Source organism: Mustela nivalis, assembly GCF_964662115.1.
Source record: "Mustela nivalis genome assembly, chromosome: 13".
Lineage (NCBI taxonomy): Eukaryota > Metazoa > Chordata > Mammalia > Carnivora > Mustelidae > Mustela > Mustela nivalis.
This window is the reverse complement of record NC_139032.1, coordinates 81,750,823-81,768,276: the sequence shown is the minus strand read 5'-3', so window position 1 is coordinate 81,768,276 and position 17,454 is coordinate 81,750,823. Positions and strand designations below refer to the sequence as shown.

General features: G+C 38.4%; 1 protein-coding gene and 1 long non-coding RNA gene across 6 annotated transcripts in view; one reads left to right on the top strand and one right to left on the bottom strand.

Annotated features, from left to right (window-relative positions):
• The window catches only part of RC3H2 (ring finger and CCCH-type domains 2), a 52,672-nt gene extending 42,041 nt beyond the window's left edge, over nt 1-10,631 (top strand). Inside the window, exons 13-21 of one of the 5 annotated variants that reach the window (XM_082695465.1) lie at nt 51-221; nt 2,265-2,381; nt 2,737-2,950; nt 3,384-3,468; nt 3,740-3,821; nt 3,906-4,040; nt 4,302-4,409; nt 4,507-4,655; nt 5,293-10,631. In XM_082695465.1, the coding sequence (XP_082551591.1) occupies nt 51-221; nt 2,265-2,381; nt 2,737-2,950; nt 3,384-3,468; nt 3,740-3,821; nt 3,906-4,040; nt 4,302-4,409; nt 4,507-4,655; nt 5,293-5,488 (1,257 nt within the window). In that variant the 3' untranslated portion in view covers nt 5,489-10,631. Of the gene's footprint in view, nt 1-50; nt 222-2,264; nt 2,412-2,736; nt 2,951-3,383; nt 3,469-3,739; nt 3,822-3,905; nt 4,041-4,301; nt 4,410-4,506; nt 4,656-5,292 lie in introns of all 5 variants that reach the window. The other 4 variants (XM_082695464.1, XM_082695467.1, XM_082695468.1 and 1 more) reach the window with 4 other exon arrangements.
• Nucleotides 1-17,454, bottom strand: part of LOC309846545 — a 762,900-nt gene that overhangs the window by 6,663 nt on the left and 738,783 nt on the right. The gene's annotated exons all lie outside the window — the stretch shown is intronic.

The following is a 17,454-nucleotide window of genomic DNA, read 5'->3' as shown; positions in this document are numbered from 1 at the left end:
TATTTACTGCTCCCTAGATAATTAAGATTGTTTCTTTTATCCCCCCTTAGGAACCTTGTGGTCATTTGAAGACCAGTTGCGAGGAGCAGATAAGAAGAAAGCCAGAGCAGTGGGCACAGTACCACACTCAGAAAGCAGCTCTTGTCTCTCCAACTCTTCCTGTGGCAACACAGTCACCAACACCACCTTCTCCTCTATTCAGTGTAGACTTTCGCACTGATGTAAGAAAGGTCTTAATCACTTGACGTTGCAAGGACAGATCAGACACCTGACCTCAGGGCACTCCTTCAAACCAGTCTTAGCTGTGGTGGCCATTTTGTAGTGGTTTGGTGTACAGTTGAGTCTGCTTAGTTCTGTGAACACTGAGTATGTAGTGAGCCCTGCAGTTAGGCATTGGCAGACTCCAGAGACCGTGAAGTCACAGTCCTCTTCCCACCAAGAACTGAAAGTCTTCCCAGCAGTGTAGTTCTTATTATTTTTCTGGTTTTAATTAATAAGATTTATATCTGCCATTTATTGAGCACCTACTTGTGCCAGGCACTGTACTAAGCATTTACATAATGTTTATTTAATTCTCACAAAAATCTTAGGGGGCAGGTATTAAATCTGTATTTTTTTAAGGAATCTTATTCAGAGAAATTAATTTGTCCAGGAAGTAAATTCATCCTGTAAGTAGCTGGGATTGAAGTCCTAGTCTAGCAGAAGCATTTCTTCCCTACTTTACAAAAGGTGCAGAAATGCCTACTGTTTTATTTGTACAGTTTTACATCACTATTAACTGTTGTTCTTCTCACAAAACAAGTTTTTGTACTAGGATCAATTCAGTGTGCCCTGTGGTTTTCAGTACTTCTATATGTAGAACAAACCATTACTTTTTGAAGTTTCTCTAGTTGGGTTTATTTCCCATTTCTATAGGCTCTCATATAAAAAACTCTTTAAAATTTTACTGTGAAAAATTTCAAATGCGTAAAAAGTAGAGAGGATAGTAGATAATAAACCCCATGTACCCATCACCGCTAATTATATACTCAGCCAGTCTTGTTTTATTTGTATCCCTTCTTCCCTCTGGATTATTTTGAAGTAATCCTAGACATCATATTTTCTTGTCCATAAATATTTCAATAAAACATTGAATTTTTAAACTAGATCCAAATTTCTCATCAAAGTTAGACTTTTTTTAGGGTGCCTGGGTTGCTCGGTTGGTTAAGCATCTACCTTCGGCTCAGGTCATGATCTCAAGGTTCTGGGGGCGAGCCCCTTATTGGGCTCTCTGCTCAGTGGGAAGTCTGTTTCTCTGTCTGTCCTTCCCCCCCCCCCCCACTGTTCTTTCTCTCCAGTAAATAAATTTTTTAAAAAATCTTTGAAAAAAACTTAGACTTCTTCAAAGCAGCTGAACATCTTGATAGCAGTGTAACAAAGTTGCCACTTGCTTCATACAAAAATATATTTACACTTTTTTATATTATGCTTTAAGAAATAAGTATTTCCCTGAGGAGCCTGGCTGTAGAGCCTATGACTCTTGATCTTGGGGTCGTGAGTTCAAGCCCCACATTGGGGGTAGAGATTACTTTGAAAAAAAAAAAAAGTATTTTGTTGACACTCAGCTCCGCTGCTTCCCAGCAGTATGACTTCAGATAAGTAATTTAACCTTTTTTGGCCTTGGCTTTCTGTATCTGTACAATCAGTAAACTAGATTTAGTGATTATTACAACTTTAATATTTTGATCCTATAATAATTCTGACAGTCCCTTTAAAATTTGCCCACTTTTTCTTCTAATTCCAAAGAGCTGCCTTTGAGGTTTTTGGGTTTTTTTAAATTTAATCCTGCATGGTTCATCGGTTATATTCCCATATTTTTAATGTTGGTCTCTTCTCAGGAGAATGATAAACTGGTACTACAGGCTGTGGTTTGTGTATGTGTTTTCTTTTGCTTTTTTCAGTTTTTGGAGCACCTGGTCTACGTTTGAGTCATGCTGTAATTTTTTGTTGATTGGTTTTGACAGTAGCAGTCAGGGGTTTCTTATGAGTACTGAAAGGACACAGTAAAAAGAGAATTCATTCTCTTTTCTTCTAATGAATAATGTAAACACAAAGAGTATAGATACTACTTGTTACTTATGACAGTTTTTTATATTAATTATTGAAGGTTTAATTGTTCACTGTGAAGTCCTGTATATTCTATAATTGTTGCTTTGTATGAGTTACATGTTTGTAAGTTTAAGATTTATACTAATTATGCCTTTTTTTTTTTTTTTTTTAATCAGTTCTCTGAGAGTGTGAGTGGTACAAAATTTGAAGAAGAACATCTTTCTCACTATTCTCCCTGGTCTTGTGGCACCATAGGCTCCTGTATAAATGCCATCGATTCAGAGCCCAGAGATGTAATTGCTAATTCAAATGCTGTATTAATGGTATGATTTGGGGGGGCAGGAGGATATCATGCATGTTGACTCAAGTTTTAGAGTGATTGAGTGCTTTCATCTTCATATTGTTGCTATATAACTCCTAAGTAGCAGAGTTACATTTAGGTAAGTCTGAGATAAATTGCATTTGATGTTTAAATTATTTGAGCATAGTTCAGTTGTTTAAAATAGATGTTGGACTACCACTGACATCTATAGCTAGTGTTAAATTTACCAGAAAACTTAATTACATGTCTTTTGAAAGCCTATATCTATATTACTAACTGAAATAATTGCTAGCAGTCCTTTTATTGATTTTCTTTGGTTTATGTAGGACCTGGACAGTGGAGATGTTAAGAGAAGAGTGCATTTATTTGAAACCCAGAGAAGGACAAAAGAAGAAGACCCAATAATTCCATTTAGTGATGGACCTATCATCTCAAAATGGGGTGCAATTTCCAGATCTTCACGTACAGGTTATCATACCACAGATCCTGTCCAGGCCACTGCTTCCCAAGGAAGTGCCACTAAGCCTATCAGTGTATCAGGTAATCCCCCTTACTAACACTGATATGTTCTAACACTGTGCTTTTTAAACCTCATTTTGTGAGGTACCGAACATTTCCTTCCATTAATAATCACAGGAAGCTCAGATTTAAAGCGTTTAGCCTGGAGAACATGGCTGGCTGGATAAAATAGGGTGTTTTTTTTTTTTAAGATTTTATTTATTTGACAGAGAGAGAAAGTGAGAGCAGGAACATGAGCAGGGAGAGGGAGAAGCAGGCTTCTTGCTGGGCAAAGAGCCCGATGTGGGGCTCCATCCTAGGACCCTAGGATCATAACCTGAGCCAAAGGCAGATGCTTAACAACTGAGCCACCCAGGTGCCCCTAAAATAGGGATCTTTTCTTAAAAATATATGTTCATATTTATATACTAATTTTTCACTTTTGTGATCATTGTTTTTTTCTGCATTTCTGTAGATTATGTTCCTTATGTCAATGCTGTTGATTCAAGGTGGAGTTCATATGGTAATGAGGCCACATCATCAGCACACTATATTGAACGGTAATTAGTTACTCTTAATTCTCCTGGATTCTCTTCTCAGACTGTATGTTCTCCTCAGAGTATAGTTCCCACCTCCCCAATTATTCATGAAGTATGCTCTGATGATTTTAGCTATATAACAAATTTCTGAAAAAAATAATTTACATTTGGAATGACAACTGAAACTCTCAGGGTTGATCCATTACTGAAAACATGCATGGCATATGGCCATATGGCTTTAGTTGCTTCATCAGTTTCTTTTTTATAACTGTAAACGTGTTTCTCTTTAAAGGGACAGATTCATTGTTACCGATTTATCTGGTCATCGAAAGCATTCCAGTACTGGAGACCTTTTGAGCATTGAACTTCAGCAGGTAGCCTCTGTGTTGCTCAGCTTTGAGTTTTTAAAAAATAAAATGGTGGTTGGAAGCTAATTTTATTTTTTTTCTTTACTGTAGGCCAAGAGTAACTCACTGCTTCTTCAGAGGGAGGCCAATGCTCTGGCCATGCAACAGAAGTGGAATTCCCTGGATGAAGGCCGTCACCTTAGCTTAAATCTTCTAAGCAAGGAAATTGAACTGAGAAATGGAGAGGTAAAGAAACCGAACCTCCCACCTTCATACTTAATATATTGGCTTTTTGCTGTTGTGTTGGTTTCTGCCATTACTTAGTGCATGTTAGTGTGCCTTTTTCTGGTGGATGATTGCTTTAAAAACTCAGAATAGAAATAAAATTGTAGTACCAGATTATTTTATTATTTAATCAATTATTTCAATCGTTGGGAGTCCTATTTTAATCTAAAAGGGAACCCCCAGCTTCCACAGGTATAAAGTCATCATTTTTCTTAATTACAGAGTGATTATACAGAAGATACAAGCGATACTAAGCCTGATAGGGATATTGAGTTAGAGCTTTCGGCACTTGATACTGATGAACCTGATGGACAGGCTGAACAAATTGAAGTAAGTACCACAATTATATATTGAGGAGGCTTTATTCCATTGGAAATGAAAGTACAAAGTGCCTTCATAGTGAAGGATTAATGTTTTATTTCCTTAGGAGATCCTGGACATACAGCTTGGTATCAGTTCTCAAAATGATCAGTTGCTGAATGGAACAGCAGTGGAAAATGGGCATCCAGTCCAGCAGCACCAAAAGGAGCCGCTGGAGCAGAAGAGACAGAGTTTAGGTGAAGACCATGTGATTCTGTGAGTGTTAGACAGATAATTCCTCACCAAAGGACATAGGCTGTGAATATTGAAAGAAAAACAGATACAGTATTAAATGCATTTTTGGCTTTATCCTATGAGGGGAAGACCCTATGTAATAGGACAATGACTGGGTCAGTCTGGATTTTTAGGAGAGAAGAGGTAAATTTGAATTAACAAAGTAGCCCATTTAAGTCGCCTGAAACTTGATTTTTGTTCGGTTAAAAGTTTGTCCCTGTGCTCCAACATCAGGCCTTACTTTCTCAGTCTGGTATGCAGTCTTCCAGATGGCAAAATGGAGAATTAAAACCTAGATGTAGGATTTCCCTTTTTAAAAATTATGTTAAGATATTCTTGGGTTTAATATTACCATTTTATATAATTACTACCAAGAAATATGGGTTAGTCTTGAACTTAATAGTGTGTTGGCCTTAAATTAACCAGTATTTTAATTTCTTCAATACGATTTTTGGAAAATGGGACTTTTTTTAGTGAGCGCTGATCCTTTTTAGTGATAAAGACCTGCCTTTCCTAGGAGCTCTTAAGGTTTATTACAACTTGTATTAAGCATGTATGGTTATTCTTCAAGTTTTCACTTAAAGCTAATTTGTTTTCAATGTCATTTATTTTCTCCCAGGGAGGAGCAAAAAACAATTCTGCCGGTAACTTCTTGCTTTAGCCAGCCACTCCCAGTGCCCATTAGCAATGCAAGTTGCCTCCCCATCACCACGTCTGTCAGTGTTGGCAACCTCATTCTGAAAACTCATGTTATGTCTGAAGATAAAAACGACTTTTTAAAACCTGTTGCAAATGGGAAGATGGTTAACAGCTGAAAGGAGGTTCATCTTTCAAATTTGTGACCATACCATGGAAGCATTTACACTAGCTTTTTATATATATAATATATATTATATAATGTATATTTTTTTTAAAAAAAGATATTACTGGGGGCATCCATTTCCTGTGGACTCTTTGATACTTCAAGCCCTCTTGCATTAGCATTATGAAAAAAAAAGAAAATTTACTTTACTAGGGTAACACGTTCACTTTCCAGAAGTGATTGGAATTTGGACATTTAACTTAAGCTTCAAGCAGCTTTTTATGAGTTTGTAGCAATCCGGTGCAGTAACTGAGCCATTTCCTATTTTAAATGGCTTCTATAGAAAATTAACAACTCAGTTATTAAACTAGCAGGATCCTACAATGATACATCTAGTGAAAGTAGACTTAATTAACTTATTTATTTCTATTTTATGTTTTGCTGAGAGAAATTTCCATCTCATTCCAGCTGCTCTATCTTTTTCATGGGACTTTGCATGGATTTTTCTTTTTCTCTCTCTCTCTTTCTTCTTCCTTCCTTCCTTTCTTTCTTTTCTTTCTTTATTTTTTTTTTTTTTACTTTGAAGAGTGGAGTTAGACGTTCTTACCATAGAATTTTACAGGGTTATATACTAGCTTTCTTTACTGCATTATATGTAGGAGTGTGGTGCAGTGCTTTTATCTGTAGCATTGAAATTTTTTTTAATTTTTCCATTTTTCAAGAATAGTTTCTGCTTTGTTAATATTTATACACAGGCTACTTGTTGAAGTAAGTAATTAAATATATAACCAAGTGCCTAAGTCTTTCAGCTGATGTACTAGATATTAAATTCTCCTAAGTTATGCAGAATCGTTTTTACAATTTTGATAAATTATGCACTAATGTAACGGCAGTTTTTTAAAATGCAGATTTAAGCCTGTACATTATTGAATCTGATGACTTGGCAAAAGAATCAGGTGCTTTCAGCTTTCTTGAGAAAACCCTGTATGTAGCGTTTGCACTGACTAACAAGATGGTATTGCTGTTTTTTTTTTTTATTTAAACTAATTAATTTGGATGTTCATTGCAATATCTTAGTTAAATATTGTTTATTGTTACTTCACGTTGGGGTTTAATTTTCCTTATTTTCTGACTGTTAGGTTAATAAGACTTTGAACCATGTAATAATAGAACATTGGCTAACCTTTATTCATACTTAAAAACACAAATAATTTCTGCCCTGCTAAATGTGACTGAAAAGTGTTTGGACCTGGCATCTGGAAGTATGCAGTATGTTCAACCAGCCATGCCCCAGATTTTTGGGAGGTATATTACTGAAACCTAAATTTCAGTCAACATTTGGAAACAAAAGCCGGGCATTCGTTACTGGTGATCTTACCTATAGTTTGTCTCTTTGTTTTCCCCCCCCGGTTTCTTTGAGATTAGTTTGACTTTTATTATTTTTTTAATTAACTTCTGTGAAGTTGTTTACTCTGAAAATTGTACTGGAATATTTTAAGCCAAGCTGATCTTTCACCAGGTGTACTGTATGTAAGGGCTTTTCCTGCTAGCAAGATGCTTAAACAGGATCATGTTATTGGTCGTCTGAGCTATTTAGTTGTTTTACAAAACCACAGCATTGTATCAGATAAGATTTTGATAAAAAGTTTTGTGCACATTTCCAGGGGCGGGAGGGTTGACATTTCCCTGAAATTTCTTGATCAGAATGAGTAAATACTGGTGTTTGATAACCTGTCTTAATGAACATGCTCATAAGGTGACTGATAAGTTGTAAATATACCTGAGAAACAAAGGGGTAGTTTTGATATTCTGGTGTCAGTATGGAAGATCTTACACATTTATTTAATATTCAGATGTATGAAGATGTTTGTTTGTAGCATAACAGCACAGTAGCCTTGACTTCGTTTCCTTCGGTTAGTACTGTACCTTTTTGCCATGGCCAGTGCTCCCTATCCCTACAAAGACATTTTATTTATTTCGCTCTGTAACCTGAAATGAATAGGAACAAGAGTTTTAAACCATGTTACATTAACTTATTTCTGACATTATAAATTAGCCTAGGATATTACAAGAACATGATTGTTATATAATTTATATCAGAACCCTTCTATAAATATGCGCTTATTACATTTAAAATGCTTCCAACGTACTTTATTTGCTGTTTGTATTTCCAAAAAGGATATGCAAACCAGTATGTCTATTTCATGGATATTTAAATAGTGAGATCTTCCATGTTGAAGGTAATGTATTTTTTTTTAAGATTTTAAAATTGCTATTTTGTTACAAAATAGAGACCTATTAACAGTTTGAGAGCTCCTTATGTGCCCTCAGGGAAAGAACCCTCTGTGCAACAGAACTACGCAAAACATCTTCAGCACGTTCTGAGGGTGAATATATACTACATAAATTGATCTTGTGTATTTAACCTTATCTTTTTAATTTTAAAATTGAAATTTTGAAATTTGGTTGTGCTCTGCTGGAGGGGTTTGGGATAAACTGCTTAGGTGTTTGCCTACTTGTCCAGTGAAATTACATTTGCATCAGTATATGTATATACCTGCCAACCTTATTGGTATGTCTCAGAACATTTATATTAAAATAATGCTTGTCTTGCAGCAGGTGATCCCATAAGACAATAACTCCCTGTTCTTAAAAACTTACTCTCGTTCTCACTAACAACATAGGAATTGTTTCTGTGTTGGGATTATTCTGTATTGCATCCTTAATCTGTGTAGTGGCCATCTTCTGTTTCTCACGGTGGTTTCACATAAGGAAAGACATTGGTTCTCTGCCCCTTTAGAAGAAAGAGCAATTTTTCTGATCCTTCAAAGAGTTACTCCCTGATGTCATGGAGGAGGAAAAAAATTATAAATGAGACGGAGGATATGACTTTTTAAAATTGGGTGCATTCCCTGTCATTTGACCCTTTACCAACATGTTGTGATGTACAAATATTTGGAATCAGTATATAAGGCAATAGGAGAGGAAAGGTGTGATGTTGGTAATTAAACTGAATATGGTGCCTGTGGTCTAATTAGGAAAAAGTAGTCTGAGGTCTGGAAAGTGGGAAAGCGGTGGGGTGTTTGTTTTACTTTTCGTGGTTTTGTTTTTCCGTTTCTAAGTCCCACTCTGGAGGCTGTGGGCCTCGTTCAGATTCTGTGAATGTAGCCTCAGTAGTTCTCTTCTGTAGCGTGCAGTTCATTTTCTAAAACCTGAAAAAGTGATGTATGTATTTCATCTAGTGGGCACCTGAGCAGAGCAGATTCCCTTGCCTTTCCTGCCATGACTTCCTTTCAGTACCATCTGATAAGCCAGTGTTATGGGTGGAGTTTGTGTGTTACAGTCTGCAAGAGAAGGTAGTACTTCACTGGGTCAGTGGCACTGATTTTTTCCTAGTAGTTACTTACTCTCACAGAGGATAAAAGAAACTTCACGTCCTATACGAGAACTGAAATATCCCATTTGTATGGATCTAGTCACTTTCACTCAAATTTTGAGTTGATTCTAAGTATATAAAGCACATCCCAATTTTATATACTGCCTGGAGAAAATTACAGGATGCACAGCAATTTCTAGGAATTTAAAATGGGATCATTTAAACATTTGAAAACATTGTTTTAAAAACCATCTAGCTTGCTCTTGCATTTTAGATGTTAAAGCCCATGTTGTCTAGTTGACAGGAATGGAATTGTAATGATCAGATTCAGCATGTGATTTCAACTTTGAATCTGAGTATTTCTTCCCTAGCTTCTTTGTGTCATTTTCTGAGCAGACCGTCACCACTTATTGGTGACTGAGCAGTTAAAGGGAAAAGTTGCATTGCAACTATGTATTAGTTTCCTGGAAGAACTTTCCTTGTGTTTTAGTGATTGAAGAGTGTTGATGGGATCACTTACTGTAACTCCTTCATAAGAACCCCTTCTGCAAGCAGAACACAAATGAACTCGCTCAAGGAGTATCCCATTTTCTGGATAAATTGGATACATTTGCTAGTTATTCCTTTATACTAGCTAGCAGTTCCTTTGTATCCCTTTGCTGGCAAGGGAATACAAGGAGTCAAGGCCACTGATCAGAACACCCCACATTTGAGTGGAGTCTTATTTCTACTCCAAGAGCAGTTATTCCCCCCAATCTGAAATTGGCAACTTTTTTCTTTTTTTTTTTTTTTAAATAAAAATTCAAAAAATATCCTCAAACCAGTGGAACACAGACACTGGCTGCACTTAGTACTGCCAAAAGCCAAGGTCATTTGCATATATTCCATCAATCTGTCGAGAATTAGGCCTCACTTTATAACCCAAGGCATGGAAGTGCATGCATTCTCTTAGCTGGGCAAACAATTATACTGTAGTTGTGATACAACACATGTGGCTTCTATTTGTACTGCACATATCCACTGTACAGCCACTTGGGAGTATCGTGGTTAGCTTGCAGCAACTGCTGTCTGCATTTATACTGTTTATTGCATATTCTTTTCCCTGGAAGTGAAAGAGAAATGTTTTTCTTGTTGCATTGATTACATTTTATAAATTTGCTTAGCTGGAAAGTTTGGGAAAAGAGGCCTGTTTGTCAATTGTACAACCGATTGTGAAGCTCTAGTGTGAATATTTTTACGTCTGTATTAGACATTTTCTTTGCAAATCTATTGTTCGATTGAAATGTAAATGAAATTAAAGATGGTGTACACCCATCATGTAAAAAGCAGGCACCATCTCTAAGATGGATTTAATGCTCATTTTTAAGGCATATACTCAGCTTCTATTTAAAACTATAATTTAAAATAATTCTGTACAATGAAATGGGGAATATATATGGGAATAAATTCTATTCCATTTATTTCAATTTGAATTTCCAAATTGTAATGTTTCCCTTTGTGCTATAGGAATAGGATTAAATGGGGGAAGGCTAGGATTTATAAGGCCTGTATATGGGGGGAGGGCAGAGATGGAACAATGAGGGTTGTGATGATAGTGAATAGCAAAGAGTGAATTCTGTGTGTTTTTGCTGTAGCACTGAAGTGAAGAGATATTAGCTTTGGCTGTTCACAGAATAGAGCATCATGATTTTCAGTGTTTGAGAGAAAATTGATGGAAAAAGTTTGCAGTACTTGACATGTATTTGCATGCACAAAATAAAATTATTTGTCCACCTTAAAAGTTGTTTTAGTGTCAATATTAAGTTCATGGTGCATTTTAGTTATAGTTATATCCTTGGTATACTGTTTGGCTTAAATGAGCTACCAGGATACTCCTTGAGATTTAAATAATCACCTGCCTTGGGGTGCCTGGCTGGCTTAGTCGATAGAGCATGGGACTCTTGATCTTGGGGTTGTGAGTTTGAGCCCCACAGGAGGGGGGAGGTTGTACTTAAAATTAAAAGTTTTTTTTTTTTCTTTTCTTTTCTTTTTGAGATGTATTATTTGAGAGGTTGGGGCAGGGGGAGAGAATCTCAAGCAGACTCCCCACTGGGCGTGGAGCCCCATTTAGGGCTCCCATCTCACAACCCAGGAGATTATGACCTAAGTTGAAACCAAGAGTCAGATGGATACTTACCCAACTAAGCCACCCAGGTGCCCCTAAAATTAAAAATCTTTAAAATAGGGGCACCTGGGTGGTTCAGTGGGTTAAGCCTCTGCCTTCATCTCAGGTCATGATCTCAGGGTCCTGGGATCAAGCCCCATGTCGGGCTCTCTGCTCAGTGGGGAACCTGCTTCCCTCTCTCTCTCTGCCTGCCATTGTGATCTTGTGATCTCTCTCTCTCTCTCTGTGTCAAATAAATAAATAAAATCTTTTTTTTTAAAAAGTCTTTTAAATAAATAAATAATCACCTACCTCATGCATACATTGCCTGGTAAGGATCTGAAAGAATGAATAGACTAGGGAGACTGAAGTATTTTACAATGCAGTCAGTCAATTCAATTATTCAAAAACAGGTAAAGTGCTTACTTTTTTGTTGTTGTTGTTGTTGTTTAAATTTTTTTAGACATTTTATTTATTCATTTGAGAGAGAGAGAGCACAAGCAGGAGGTGTGGCAGAGGGAGAGGAAGAAGAAGACTCTTGGCTAAGCAGGGAGCCCAAGGCAGGCTCGATCTCAGGACCCTGGGATCATGACCTGAGCCAAAGGCAAATGCTTAACCGTCTGAGCCACCCAGATGTCCCCAGATAAAGTACTTTCTCTATGGGAGATGAGGACATAGATAATACTAGCAGATCACACTCTAGAGGAGGAATGAAATAGGACAAATTCATAAATAACTAATATGTCATAGAAGTACAAAGACACTTCTGTGGAACCTCAGAATATGAACAGATAATGGCCTGAGTGCATCGAAACACCATTTTCACTGGCCTTGAGTAGTTGTACTCATTCACTCAGCTGATAATTGTAAGCCCCAGTCTGTGCTGGTCGTTAAAGGTCAATAAAACATGAAGCCTTCCTCTGGAAGCTCATAGTGTGAAAAATGGGAAAGACAAATCTGAATCTGCAGCTCAGGGAGTGATGTTCTAAGGTAGGGTGTATGGAAACTTCAGAAGGGAAACTATGGGGCAGATGGTAGTGGGGGTGAGCCAGGAGAGCGAATTCTTTGAGAAATGATCCCAGGCTAGACTTTGTAGGCTGAATAAGAGAGAGGGAAAACACCCTGAGCACCTACTTTACCTTCACAGAATCCATTCTGTATCTTAACAGTCCTTCACTGTAGATCTTATGATCCCTAATTTTGTATCTGAGATGTTAAGTAACTTGCCCAAGACCTCCTAGCTAGAAAGTAGTGGAGTCCGAATTCAGGACTCAAGTCTGTTCTACCTTCCCAAAGGTAGTGATGGTGGGTGTTGGAACCTGTTTTAGCCATGTTATAGTGGAAGGAGTGTTTAAGGAGTAACTAACTCTTAGAGCATTTAACATGTTCCAGACAGTTCTAAGTTCTATAGGTACATTAAAATCTACGACCATTACTGTCCCCATTTTATAGATGAGAAAACCAAGGCAGACACCTTCGCAAATTTGCCTGAATTCACATGGCTAGATGAGGTAGGTAGGAATCTCTATGAAGGACATTGAATACCATAATAGAAACAGGGAGTCTTGGAAGTTAGATGATCTGAACAATCTGGGATTTTAAAAAGATTGCTTCAATAGTAGAGTGAGGTGAAGCTAGAGGTAGACCGGCGGGGAAGCCAGGTCAGCAGTCTTGGTAAGAAGTGTTCAGAGCATGGCCCACCAAGGATGGAGGGTAAGAGAGGTGGATCTGAGAAGCAGGAGAGAGCAATTGACAGGATTTGTTGTAGAGAAAAGATAATTGGACATCTACACATTACAGGAGATAAGATCTGGCTGAGAGTCCCAGACCTCATTGCTGAGAAGAGTGCTGTATTTGTGAGACGTGTAATCTTGTGTAAGCCAGGGAGTGACAACTTAGATCAGGAGGAGGAGAAAGAACCAGGGATAGTGGATCCAGGCAAAGGAGAGGAAACTTAAGGAGATGAAAGTCCAGGAAGATTTTATTTCCTTTATTATACCTATTGGCGTAATTAGCATTCATTTTAACAAAGAGGAAGTTAAAAACCTTAATTGAAAATTCCGCAGTGCAGTGGTTCCAAACTTATTTGCACATTGCAATCACCTGGGCATCTTTTAAAAAATCCCAAAGCCCAGGGATGCCAGGGTGACTCAGTCATTAAGCATCTGCCTTCAGGTCAGGTCATGATCCCAGGGTCCTGGGATGGAGTACTGAATCAGGCTTCTTGCTCAGCAGGAAGCCTGCTTCTCCCTCTTCCACTCCCCCTGCTTGTGTTCCCTCTCTTGCTATCTCTCTTTCTCAAATAAATAAACTCTTAGAAAAAAAAATCCCAAAGCCCAGAACATACCGACAGACTAAATCACAATCTCTCCGTCTCTCAGGGTGGGACCAAGGCATCTGCCCTTTAAAGGTCCCCAAGTGCTTCCAATGTGCAAAAAATTTGGGAACCACTGCTGTAATGGATGAAGATGGATTTGGGACCTATCTTATCCAAGTTCCTAAATAATATCCACTGTCAAATGTTCAGGCTGGTATGGTTCTTAGAGACATTCAGCAGATACCTTAATGAGAATCTACTACACACCAGGCCTAAAGGATACAGGAGTGAACTAGTCCCTAACTTCATGAAACTGACATTATAGATGGAGGCATAGACAAGAAACAAATAAAAGGTGAATTTAGATCATGAGTCATACACCCAGAATGAATATAATACAGTTAACTGATGGGATTTTGTAAGGTGGGAGTGGTCATTCTCAAGACTGTAGACAGTTTCAGGTAGGGCAGGCTGCCAAACATCCCTGTCTGGATCCCTGATAAACTTCTCAAACTCAACGTGACTAAGACAGAGTTTCTGGGATTCCTACAGTCTTCAAACCTCCAGTCTGCACCCCGCTCTCCCCAGCCCCCGCCATTTCTGTTACTTTCCCCTGGATCACTGTCCCTCTCACTTAGTCCAGCAACAAATCTTGCCAGTTCTAGCTTCAAAATACATTCCGAATTTGACCCCTTCTCGCCACTTAGGTCTGAGCCACAATGATCTGTCACCTGAATTAGCCTGAAGAACCTCCTGTTCTCTCTGCTTCTGCTGTTTCCTCTGTTCAGCAGCTAGCGTGATCCCTTTAAACTGTGAAGTCTGACCATTTCACTCTTGTGCTCAAAACCCTTGAGCGGCATCATCATCAGGGTGAAAAACAAGGCCTCTTTTCTCTGGTTTTTTGCTCACTATGCTGCAGCTGCACTGGCCACTTAGGTGCTCACCACACGAGGCATGGTTCCACCGTAGGGCTTTTCTGCTTATGATTGATTCTCTAAGGACAAATGCTTCCCCACCCTCAGTGGATATCTTCATGATGAGATTCTCCCTTTCTTTTTCTTTTTTTTTTTTTTAAATTTTTTTTAAGGTTTTATTTATTGACAGATCACAAGTAGGCAGAGAGGCAGGTACAGAGAGAGGAGGAAGCAGGCTCCCTGCTGAGCAGAGAGCCCAATGCAGGGCTCAATCCCAGGACCCTGAGATCATGTCCCGAACTGAAGGCAGAGGCTTTAACCCACTGAGCCACCCAGGCGCCCTGAGATACTCCCTTTCTTAAGGTCTTTACTCAAAAGTCAACCTCTGTGGAAACTGGATGGAGAGCCATGGTGGGGCCTGGGTACCTGTTTAAACTAGATGTTTTAACCCAAGAGACCATGAGTTCAAATGTTCTTTTTTTTTTAAATTATATTCTGAAGTAGATATAGATTCACAGGAAGTTGCAAAAATACTAGATGACCCATGTACCCTTCACACAAGTTTCCCCAATGATAGCACCTTTCATAACTATAGTACAATAGCAAAACCAGGGAACTGACATTTGTAAAGATCCACATACCTCATTCCGATGTCATCAGCTTCACATGCACTCATTTGCGTGTGTGTGTGTGTGTGTGTGTCTAGCTCTTAGCACATGCAGATTTGTGGAACCACCACTACTCCCAAGTTAACTGAAGGACAACAACAACAAAGTAAGGATCTTTGCTCAACAATCCCCCATGCTACCCCTTTACATTCCTTTCCTTCCCTTCCCTTATCCTCATTCATCCCTAATCCCTGGCAACCCCTGATCTATCCTCTCTCTATATAAATTTTTCGTTTTGGGCATGTTGTACAAATGAAATTATACAGGATGTAACCTTTTGAGATTGGCTTTTTTCCCTCAGCCTAATTCCCCTGAGATCCATCCAAATTGTCACATGTATTAAGTCTGTTCCTTCTTATTGCTGAGTAGCAAATGTACCATTTTGTTAAACATTCACCCGTTGAAGAACATTTGGGTTGTTTGAAATTTTTGACTTACAAATAAAGCTGCTATAAACATTTGTATACGTATTTTTGTGTGGACATATGTTTTTTGTTTCGTATTTTTTGAGCAAATAAATTGGTGCACTTGGGCCACCTCTGAAAGAAATCGATAAATTGGACTTAGGCCGTCTTAACTTAAAAATGGACAAATTCCTTCAAAGTACAATTTCCAAAACATATAAAATCAAAAGGAAAATTGGAATGACTCTTGTATTATCTATTATCTATATCTATATTGTATTATCTATTATACTGTTACCTAGTATGGTTATCTATTGTCACCTAACAAATTACCCCCAAACCTAGTGGCTTAACACAATAGCATCTACTATACCACAGTTTTTGTGTGTCAGGAATCTGCGTGTGACTTCAATGGGTCCTGTGCTTCCGGTTGCACAGGTGTTGGCTGGGGCCTCAGTCATCTCCCCGCTCACCTGGGGAAGTGTCTGTTGCCAGGCCCACTCCCTGGATTGTTGGCAGGATTCATTTCCTCTCCAGCTGTTGGAATGAGGGCCTTGGTTTTTCCGTTGAAGGTTGCCCTCAGTTCCTTGCCACTGGAGCCCCTCACAATCAGTATGGTGGTTTGGTTCATCCAAGCAGCAAACAGAAGAGTCTGCGACTGGGGGAGAGACCCGGGAAAGGGGCTTTATAAAGAAGTCACAATCTTTTGTAAGAAGTCATAATCTTTTGATCTTGGAAGCACAACCCTCTCTCTTGTCATTATTACTTAGAAGCGTCATTTGGCTCAGACCACAGTCAGGGACTGATGGAGCTCCCAGAGCCACCCAGCTCCTGTTTCATGTTCTGTGTGATCCTTTCCCCTAAGTGTGGACTAAACCTAGTGACCTCTTTATCTCCAGTCAGGAGACAGAAACCATACAGGGGAAATTTCATGTAAAGAATTATTAAGATTTAATAAATGAATGACTGTAAGATAAAAGGAAATTCCATATGGGGCCCTATGAAGAATTCCATTTGGTACCTTATGGAAGGACATACTTGGAAAGAGGCCCCCTTCCCAAGACTGTGGTGCAGACCTCAGTGCAGAAGGTGAAGTTCAGCCCACAGCACAGCAGAGAAGTTTGCTGGTGTTCCCAGGCTGGAACTGGTTGCTGGCCAGCAGAAAGCAAGTCTCTGGACCACAGGTGAACTATATAGGAACCTGTGCAGGTAATTGGCGCCAGTGCATACAGGAAGCCTTCAGGTAACAATGTAGGCAGGAGGTCTTCAGGGCACCAGTTTTCATGTTGAGAAACCCACAGGAAAATTATTGCTAGACCAATCAAGTTTTATGTACTTATAAAAAGTACAATACATCATATCCAGGATATGGATATTCCATATCTCAGGAATGTAAAGTTTCTTTAGCATATGAAAACCAATCGGTGTAATCCACTGTATTAACAGAATAAAGGTTATATCTGCTATAACCTCTCAAAAATTAAGGGGGACTCCAATGACTTATAGAGATTAAAAATATATATGAAATTCTAAAAAACTCAAATACTTCTAAAAAAGAGGAAATTTCGTTCCTTACGCTTATGTGTAAGAAATAATAGTGTTACTAATGCTATGAAAACAAAGAGGTTTTCTGATTTTTCTCAGATGCCTTAATCAAAACTCTGAAAAGAAATTTAATTGCTCCTTAAAGACAACCCAACATCTAAAGCAAATTTCAGTAAACAAAATTAAAGTCTTCACCATAGATAACACTTCTGAAACTTAAAAATGTATCTAAATATTATATAAGGAAGTATTATTGATTTTATATTTATTTTTTAAAGATTATTTATTTATTTGACAGAGACAGAGATCACAAGTAGGCAGAGAGAGAGAGCAAGAAAAGGAAGCAGGTTCCCTGCTGAACAGAGAGCCAAATGCAGGACTCCATCCCAGGACCCTGAGATCAAGACCTGAGCTGAAGGCAGAGGCTCCACCCACTTAGCCACCCAGGCGTCCTGATTTTATATTTATTAATACAAGAAGAAAAGCTGCTTAATTTCTAAACAAGAAAGACACTGAATTGCCACAAACTGGCTCCTACCCCCAAAAAGGAGGGAAGGAAGGAAAGGGGAGGTGGAGAGAGAAAAGAAAGAAAGGAAAGAATAAGAAAGACTG